The sequence below is a fragment of the Nicotiana tabacum genome, chromosome 20 (assembly GCF_000715075.1).
Source record: "Nicotiana tabacum cultivar K326 chromosome 20, ASM71507v2, whole genome shotgun sequence".
Taxonomy (NCBI): Eukaryota; Viridiplantae; Streptophyta; class Magnoliopsida; order Solanales; family Solanaceae; genus Nicotiana; species Nicotiana tabacum.
This window is the reverse complement of record NC_134099.1, coordinates 57,262,225-57,272,415: the sequence shown is the minus strand read 5'-3', so window position 1 is coordinate 57,272,415 and position 10,191 is coordinate 57,262,225. Positions and strand designations below refer to the sequence as shown.

General features: G+C 39.5%; 1 protein-coding gene across 1 annotated transcript; it reads right to left on the bottom strand.

The window, feature by feature from the left end:
* Positions 1 to 472: 472 nt before the first annotated feature.
* LOC142174383 (uncharacterized) lies at positions 473 to 3,805 on the bottom strand. The gene is made up of 3 exons (XM_075240169.1): positions 3,742 to 3,805; positions 3,550 to 3,638; positions 473 to 871 (listed from the first exon to the last, which is right to left on the bottom strand). Exons 1-3 carry the CDS (start codon positions 3,803 to 3,805, stop codon positions 473 to 475), a joined length of 552 nt encoding a protein of 183 aa, XP_075096270.1.
* Positions 3,806 to 10,191: the final 6,386 nt, after the last annotated feature.

Sequence of the window (10,191 nt, the reverse complement as noted above, 5' to 3'; positions counted from 1 at the left end):
AAAAAACTCCCTTATACATCCGTTCTGGGGGTGTAGGTAAAAAGAAGGTGTGACAGTTATTGTATGAAAATTCTGCTAATGAAAGAAATTGATCCTATTGGCCTCCAAAATCTATGACACAGGCTCTAAACTTATCCTCCAAAATTTGAATGGTCCGCTCGGACTGCCCGTCCATCTGAGGGTGAAATGTAGTTCTTAACTCTACTGGTGTGCCCAATTCATGCTGAACCACTCTCCAAGAATGCAAAGTAAATTGAATGCCTCAATCCGAGATAATAGATACATGAACACCATGCAAGCTGACAATCTTCCTGATGTAGATCTTAGACAACCGCTCCGAAGTATAGGAAGTCATGATTGGAATGAAATGTGAAGACTTGGTCAGTCTGTCCAGAATGACCCAAATAACGTCAAATGTCCTCAATGTCCGCGAAGAACCTATCACAAAGTCCATAGTCATGTAATCCCACTTTCACTTTAGTATCTCAATCTTGTGAAGCAACCCACCAGGTCTCTGATGCTCATACTTGACCTGCTGATAATTCAAGCATCGAGAAACATATCCAACAATGTCTTTCTTCATCCTCCTCCACCAATAATGTCGCTTTAAATCACTGTACATATTCGCCACACTCGGGTGAATAGAATACTGCAAACTATGAGCCTCATCAAGAATCAACTCTCTCAATCCATCCATATTAGGAACATAAATTTGGATCTGAAGTGACAATACACCATCATCACCAATAGACACTCCCTTAACACCACCTCGCTGTATCGCGTCCTTAGGGACAAACAAGTGGGGATCATCATACTGACGAGCCTTGATGCGCTCAACAAAGATGACTTTGATACCACACAAGCAAGAACCCTGCTAGGATACGATATATTAAATCTCACGAACCTGTTGGCCAAAGCGTGAACATCCATAGCTAAAGGCCTCTCCCCAGCTAGAATAAATGCTAAACTCCCCATACTTTCTGCCTTTCTACTCAAGCCGTCTATTACCATATTGGACTTCCTCGGATGATAAAGAATGGCGATATCATAGCCCTTTAATAGTTCCAACCACCTCCACTGCCTTAAGTTCAAAACCTTTTGCTTGAATAGATGTTGAAGACTCCAATGATTTCGTATACACCTAACAAGACATGCCATATTACTAATATCTCCAAATCTTGAGTGTGTGTACAATAGCTGCTAACTCCAAATCATGCACTGGATAGTTCTTCTCATAGGGCTTTAACAAGCGCGATGCATAGGGAATCAACCTACTGTTATGCATCAACACACACCCAATGCTAACTCGCGAAGCATCATAATATAGCGTATATAATCCCAATCCTGAAGGCAAAACAAACACTAGAGCCGTAGTCAAAGCTTTCTTGAGCTTTTGAAAGCTCTCCTCACACTCATCCGACCACCTGAATGGAGCGCCCTTCTAAGTCAACATAGTCAATGGAGAGGCAATAATATGAAAATCCCTCTACGAAGCGACGATAGTAACCTACCAAACCCAAAAAGCTCCTAATCTTTGTAGCGGTAGAAGGTCTGGGCCAACTCTGAATTGCCTCAATCTTCTTCGGGTCCACCTTGATCCTATAACCAGATACCACATGACCCAAGAATGCCACCGAGTCTAACCAAAACTCGCACTTGGAAAACTTGCACATAGCTTCTTCTCCACCAAAATATAAAGCACGATCCTCAAATGTTGCTCATGCTCCTTCCTAGTACAGGAATACACCATTGAACATAATGACAAACGAATCCAAGTATGGCTAGAACATACTGTTCATCAAGTGTATGAAAGCTGTTGGGGAATTAGTAAACCCAGACGACAACACCAAAAATCACAATGCCCATAACGAGTTCGGAAAGCAGTCTTAGGGATGTCTGGAGCCCTAATATTAAACTAGTGATATCCCGATCTCACGTCAATATTTGAGAACACCCTGACACCCTAAAGCTGATCAAATAGGTCATCAATATGCAACAATGGATACATGTTCTTTATGGTCACATTGTACAACTACCGATAGTATATACAATAGTCAATACACATTCGTATAGACCGATCCTTCTTCTTAACAAATAACATCAGTGTACCCCAAGGTGAAACACTAGGCCTGATGAACCCCTTATCCAATAAGTCTCGCAACTGTTCCTTCAATTCCTTCAACTCCACTAGAGCCCTACGATAAGGAGGAATACAGATAGGCTACGTGCTTGGTGCCAAATTAATGCCAAAATTAATATCCCTATCGGGTGGCATGCCCGATAGATCTACTTGAAACTCCCTCACTATTGGCTAAATATGATAAACATCCCTTCTCAACCATACATTGAGCCTTTAGAAATGAGATAACTCTACTAGGAGTGCAAGAAAGATAACCCTTTCACTCCAACCTCGGCAACCCTGACATCACCAACGTCACGATTTTAGCGTGACAATACAAAATAACATGGTACATGGATAACCAATCCATACCTAAGATCATATCAAATCTACCTTTTCTAACAATAGATAGTCCACCCTCATCTTGAAACCACAAATAGTGACCGCACATGATCGATGAACTCAATCCACCATAATAGAATCACTAACAGGTGTAGACACATGCATAAGAGCATCAAGAGAACTATGAGGCATATCTAGAAAAGAAGCAAAGTATGATGACACATATGAATAAGTGGAACCAGGATCAAAGAATAGTGAAGCATCCTTGTAGCACATAGAAACAATACATGTAACCACTACATCAAAAGCAACAACCTCGATCCTCCATGGGAAAGCGTAGCATCTGGCTTGACCTCCACTAAACTAAGCTCCCCCTCCAGGATGACCACGTCCTGAATGAGTTGGCTGAGCAGGCAGTGTAGCAATCGATTTGGGAACCATAGATTGACCTCCCTACTGCACTGGACCTTTGCAAAAATGGGAGCAATACTTCCTGACATGCCCCAACTCTCTACACTCAAAGAAACCTTTGACTGGGAATGATTGCAGGGTCTGAATTAGATCCCGTGAGCTAGAATAAACACTAGAAGAACCGAATATTGATGAACCCTAAACAGATGGAGTGCAATGAGAACTCTGTGCTAGAAGTGCACTAAATAAATACTGCACAAAAGCTCCTTGACTGGGTGGCGGTGAATGATAAGCTGGTCTCCCCCAAACCGACCTTGGCCTCTAGATGAGGCACCACTTAAACTCCCTGAACACCGAGACCTCTTGACCCTACCCTGCATCATCTCTCCGTTCTCAAATGTGAATGCACTCAATACAATACACTATCTCTATAACCTAGTGAAATGGAGTCTCAGTCTCCACCTCTCTAGACATAGAAATGCGAATACCATGGTGAAGACCATCAAGGAATCTCCTCAAACTCTCCTCCTCAATGGGTACCAAAATAATAGCATGACGGGACAACTCCGTAAACCTTATGTCATACTTAATAACTGACATAGGACCCTACTAAAGGTACTCAAACTGCCTCCTCAGCTCCTCTCTCCTAGTGCGAGTATAAAATGTTCCAAAAAGACCTTGGAGAATTGAGCCCAGGTAAGAGAAGGTGTCGTGCTGGTTGACCTATCTTGTAAACCTGCTACAACCTCTTTGATAGAACCTGTATCTAAAAGGCAGTGAAATCAACTACATTAGACTCTACTAGTCCCAAATTGCATATAATCTCATGGCAACGATCAAAGAATCCCTGGACACCTCTGAAGATGTACCACTAAAGTGAGGAGGATTCAACTTGGTAAACTTATCCAGTCTCTTCAGCTCATCAGCTGACATCGCGGGTCTATCCTCAAGCTGTCTGAAAATAGTAGGCTGAACTCCCCTAATTGTTAAAACTACAAGAGTCTGAAAACCCTGGCCCACCTGATTTAGGCTACGGGTAGCTGGAGTCTACCTTTAACCCCCTACCTTGGAAGTAGCTGGAATAGTAGGAAATGCCTCGGCCTGAGCCAAACTCTCAAATAGGCCAACCATACAGACCAAAGCATTTTGAACAACTAGTGATACAAGTAGTCCTTGGGGAACCTGAGCTGGTACCTCCGGCTCATCATCATAGTCATGTACCTGATCCTCAACAGGAGTACTTGTGGCTCCACAACAGCCGCTCGGGCGGAGGCTATAGCTTCTAGGCGCACTCTGCCCCTACCTCTGCCTCGACCCTGGCCTCTCACGACCACCAGAGCCTGATCAACTACACTGATGATCGTGTCATCACCACTTGTTAGAGAATAGAAAAGTAAAGATTCAAACTCAAGGATAATCAAATCTGCGCGATAAAGAATAGGAGAAGTGAAGTTCTGAGAAGTATATAGAAATGTTGAAATAACTCAACACAACAAAATAGCCCTATCATGTCTCAAATGGATAAACACATAGCCTAAACATGATTTATAGCAAGAATGATAGTTTTAGTCATACAAGTAAAGAAAACATCGTAACATAAAATCATGTTAGCAAAACAAGGCATGTAATAGCCGAAAGTCTACCCTGATCATGAATAACCACAATGTATGCAAATACTATGATCACCGCATATGTGCATCACCCCCAACACATAGTAAGCATCAAAATCTACGAGGAAAATACCCTCAAGTCAAGCCTAGGCAAGATACTTACCTTAAAGTGTATCAATACTCCATAAAGCCCTTACCTCTCGAATCGGTTTTTGAACGGGTCAAATCTAGCCTAAAATAACTCAACAACGTCAAACAATGCTATAGGAATCGATTCTAAGTAATAAAGCTACAATCTTTATCAAATAGCAAAAAGTCAACCCGGACCCACTTCCCAGAACCCGACAAGTCATAAATCCCGACTACTCATTTGAATACCAGTCTAAATATACAAGTTTCATCTAAATATGACTCCGAATCGGGGTCCAAATCTCTATTTTTCACTTTCCAAAACCATACATCCCAAATTTCTCCTTCAAATCCCAAAATATATGTGTAATAGTCCAATGCATTTTTAGCATTAATGAAGGGTGGAATATGCCACGCTGTGGATCTAAGCACAGGAAGTTTAGGAGGTGTCACTATCAATCACGTAAGATAAGAAGTGACCTCAGTCTTTAGATCATATGTGTGGCACACAGACGAATCTTGCCAATGACTCTTCACAAGTAGGTGCGACGTCAATTTAAAAAGCAAGCAAGATTCTTGGTTGGCCTTTCACCCCTGGACACAAGTCATCCCCTTATTTTTCCACATATGTGGGTTCGGTCCTCCAAGGCATGTTAGAGCTCTCTTCAACCTGCTCATGGCTAGATCGATCAGTTTCGGGTCAAATAGGAAGAACTAAATCTTCTGATATTGCGGTTACTCTTTCAGAATCTCATCTTGAGACCTAAGTATGCCATTCTCTTCGTCAAGAAAGATCGAGCAACATAGAAGCCTTGACTTCAAGCTTAGGTATTTATTTTCTAAAAAGGGAACTTAGGCAATGGTAATCAAGATATAATATTAAAATCATGTAGAAATCACTTATCATCCTGCCTTATGTGAAAATCCTCTCCAAAAATTGCCCCTCTCCAAGTCTAGGGATCAAAAAATAAAATAATGTCTAAGTCCGTGATGGTTAGCTATAATCTCATGTTTTAGTCGCTTATTACATTCAAATTTACTGTACTTTTATTGAGTTTGAGCTTTAATTGCTAGTGTTTTTCACTAATTGTGTGTTTTATGCCTTGTAGGAGTGATTCCGAGCTATGTAGATGTTATGGAAAGAATTCAAGCTATTATGGAACTTTGAAGTCTAGGTAAAAGCCCAAGGATTAAGTTGGGATCATGTTCGGGGATCAACGGATGATAGTGCACTTTAAGAATGAAAGAAGAATCGAGCAGGCATACTTTTCGCTCAGCAATCCGTTTGGGCTCCACAATATATCATTGGAAAGCTATGTAAAAGGGCTAAAACATTCATGTTTTACATTTTATGAAATTCTCAACTACCGCGGTGCTTGGGGAAGCGCATGGGGCAAAACACACACTAAAATATGCTCGCTAGTCGAATATAGTAAATTATAATATCGTATCCACAAGGATTGAAGTTAAATAGTATTATCATAGTTTATAGCTTAATTTCTATTCAAGACGATCAAAAATGGAGATTATGTAGTTTAAACTAAAATTAACTAAAAGTCTAAGCTATTGACTAATGACAAACAACGCAAGTAGAAGGCAAAAGAAGATACCGATTTGGGGAAACTAGGGTTGATAGAATAGGTGCAAGATAAATGTTTGGGGTTTAACTTCTAGATAATTCACTTCTAATTTTCAAGTGAGTCTCTTGAATTCATTTAGTTATTTTAGTTCACACGTTTAGAAGAAACTCCTCTCTCGATTAAGTCTCAACCTTACAAGATGAACTAAATTAAGATCAGTGAGGATATGCATGAATTCATAGTGGATTGGTCATTAGGAGAACCTCTCTCGATTATCCTCCTAACTAAGTTTAATAAATAATTCAACTAGCCTCTTCTGATTACTAAGAAGAATTAATGACTTCAACCAACAAAATAGGATGCAAGAATATCACAAGTTATGCCTCTCTCGATTACATTAACAAGTGAATATAGATGCAACGGTTAAAACATCCAAAATGATTTCAATACATAAACTAGAATTAATATCCACAAACAAGTATCAAGATACCAAATCCATCAAACCCTAAAGAGAACTACTCCATAGATATGGAGTAATTGATATGAACTGTTGTTGGCTATTGGTATTGGACTCCGTCCTATGTTCCAGCTTATCACTTCTTTCAACCTAAGGTTAGGTTTGTTACTTATTGAGTACATAGGATTGGTTGTACTCATACTACACTTTTGCACCTTGCGTGCAGATGTTGGATGCTGATGTTGCTGTGATCGGCGAGAGCTGGAGTTGAAGGAGTACCTGCGTTCCGGTTGTAGCTGCCTCTTGTTCATGGTAGCCTTAGATTCATAAAAAATCTGTTTATGTACATTTAGAACAGATGGTGTATTTATTTCATACCAGCTTTGTAAATTTCTAATCTTAAAAGCTCATGATTTGTACTACCAGTCCTTGTGGAATGTATCAGATTCAGATATTTTCTTTTATTCAATTGTCTTATTAATTTCATTGGAATTGGATAGTTGTTAATAGGCTTACCTAGCGGGTTGAGTTAGGTACCATCATGATTAGTTGGATTTTTAGTCATGACAAGGAACCTCTGAAACCAAATTCGAATATACGTACAAGTCTAAACTCATCATATGAGCCTATCGTAATAATTAGAACCCGATTCCGAGTCTGTTTACCCAAAAGTCAAACCTTGGCCAACGGTTCCAACTTAAAGCTTCTAAAACAAGAATCATTCTTTCAAATCACTCCCGAGCCACTTGAAAATCGAAACTAATCATACACGCAAGTCATAATACATAATATGAAGCTAGTCAAAGTCTCTTCGCAGAAGCTATTGATGACACTCACACCTCTGAAAGTGTTCAAGCAGCCAAACTTGTATCAGTAGATTACAACCCTCAAAGTGTTCGAACCCATGCTTGCACCGATCCAGATCATGGTACATCTCAGCTAAGATCATTGGGATAATAACATGTCTGTCCTTCGATACCATACATTAAGGTCCTGGTGACCATGGATAAGAGAGTATGAATCCTTCCTCCTTGCATCGTAAAGATCAATAACCCCAAGAAGCAGACAATGAAAACATAAACCCGGCGATGCACCAATCCCAAAGAGGTAATGGCTAGTTCATCATGATGAAGATGAAATGATTTGCTATGCCCATACCGCTCGTAGAGAAACACAAAAGGGATGTATTATTTCTTTAGACATAGCAATTTATCATTCTATTTAAAACCCAACATCTTCAGAAAATCGCGCATAGTGCAATTTTTTGGCACTAGTAGTCCCGGACTATCCCATGGTATCTTGGCGAAACCCTCAATTTCTTAATTTCGCCATAAAACTTGACACATGTAATTAACAAAAAAAAACACATTTAAATAAGGAAAAATACATTTTTTCCTAAACCAGCGCCACCCCTTCATCTTCTTCCGCTCATCCCCTTTTCCCAAATCTAGCTGACTGTCCCAAAATATTGCATTCATCTAGAAGATTAGAGACTAGACAATAACCAATAAATTGATAATTAACAATCAATTCCACAAATAATTTGTCAAATTAGGGTGATGTAAATGTCTCAAAATCAATTTAAGAAGCAACCAACAAGTGAGTTCCTTCCAAATAATTAATCATGGGATTCCTCTGAAGTTCCTGAGGATTTGAAGGAAGCTGGCCACAGGTTCTTTGAGTTAGAAGAAAAATCAAATGTTATAAAGAGAATGATGAACCTGATGAATTTTTCTCATGTTTTGGAACGAGTTCTTTGCCTAATGACCTAAAGTTGACAAATTCTTTCCAATTGAAAGAAAAGGTCACCAATAATGTGTAACGACCCAGCTAGTTGCTTTGAGAATTAATGTCCCGTTCGATGGCTTAAAGTCTTGAGCCACTTCGTATTATGTGTTATGAATTGCTTGCGTGGCTGCATTTAGTTTTCAGATGATTCGGGGTCAATTTGGAGGAAGGATTCTTATTTTAGAAGTATAAGCGGTAAGAGTTGACTGGAGTTTTGACTATGAGAAAACGATTCTGAAATGGTATTTTAATGATTCAAACATCTTCGTATGGTGATTTAGGACTTAGGCGTGCGTCCGAATTTGGATTTGGAGGTCCGTATGTTAATTTGAAGTATTTCGGTAAAACTTAGAAAGTTGAAGTTTGAAAGGTGGAGAGGTTTGACTGAGAGTTGACTTTAGTGATATCAGGGTTAGAATTCTATTTCAAGAGTTGGAATAGCTTTGTTATTTCATTTGGGACTTGCACACAAATTTGACGTCATTCCGAGTTGATTTGATAGGTTTCGACGCGAGTTTTGGAAGTCAGAAGATTTGAAATTTCATAAGTTTCAATTCATGGTGTGATTCGTAGTTACGATATTGTTTGATGTGATCTGAGACCTCGAGCGGGTCTCTATTAGGGTATGAAACTTGTTGGTATTCTTGGACGGGGTCTCGGGGGCCCCGAGTGTGTCTCGGACAAGTTTTAGATGATTTTTCATGCTTGTGATCAGGTCTGGTTCTGGTGCTTTGCACCTGCGACATCTTGGAGCGCATGTGCAGCTCCTCTTCTGCGTGATCCTGGTTGCTTCTGAGGTCAAAGTGGCCTGGGAGCAATCTCTCTTCTGCGGAGGCTAGCATGCAGGTGTGAAGTCCGCTTTTACGGTCCAACGATCGCACCTGCGAAGTAGTTCGCTTCTGTGCATCTTTTGGCGCTTCTACGATGTCGCTAGTGTGGCTTCAGAGATGCAAACTTTTACTTGCAAATGCGAGAGCGCAGATGCTCTTTCTTGTTCACAAATACGGAAGTCCTGGGTGGAATCATATAAGTCGAGGATTTGACCATTTTCTTCATATTTTGAGTTCTACACCTTGGTTTTGGGAGATATTTCATGGGTTTTTCATAGTGGTAAGTGTTCTTCACCCGAAATTAAATATATTCCATGATTCCATCTTCATTTTATCTTATAATTAGTGTTTTGAGTTGAGAAAAATGGGAATTTTTGAAGAAAACTTTCAAAATGTAAAATGATAATTTGAGGGAAGAATTGATATCGGAATTTGATAATATTAGTATGGTTGAACTCGTACTGGAATGGGTGTTTGGGTTTTGTAAATTTTGTCAGGTTTTGATGTTACACCCCATGTTTTCGTACGTAAGAGTACGTCGTAAGTCAATTGATGTAAGCTCAGAAATGAAATCGTATTTGAAAAGTTTACAAAGTTAGTTAATCATGTTAACGTGCAGGTTACAAATATTTAAGATCATGAATACCAAGTACCAAAAGGATTTGAAGGCTTAGAAACGAAATTCGACAAGTTGGAATGTTATAATATATACTTTTGGGGTGAGACTAAGGTGATTGACATTATAAGGAGATTATATTATGAGTTATTTTAGTCCTATGATAGTCTTATGTTATGTTTTGAAGTCAAACAAGTTGTGGAACAAAAGTTGGAAAAGGTCATCACAAGTTTTATTCATAGATATGCTGAAAATTAGGTCAAATGCAGCTGAGTCTTTCTCCCAATGTACTTGGAATTACGAGATGAT

Coding starts and splice junctions, on each gene's coding strand:
- LOC142174383 (XM_075240169.1), bottom strand. CDS start 3,805: ATGTCAGCTGATGAGCTGAAGAGACTGGATAAGTTTACCAAGTTGAAT. Junction 3,639..3,741: donor GAATCCTCCTCACTTTAGTG/GTACATCTTCAG, acceptor ACTGCCTTTTAG/ATACAGGTTCTATCAAAGAG. Junction 872..3,549: donor CCTGGGCTCAATTCTCCAAG/GTCTTTTTGGAA, acceptor GTATCCTAGCAG/GGTTCTTGCTTGTGTGGTAT.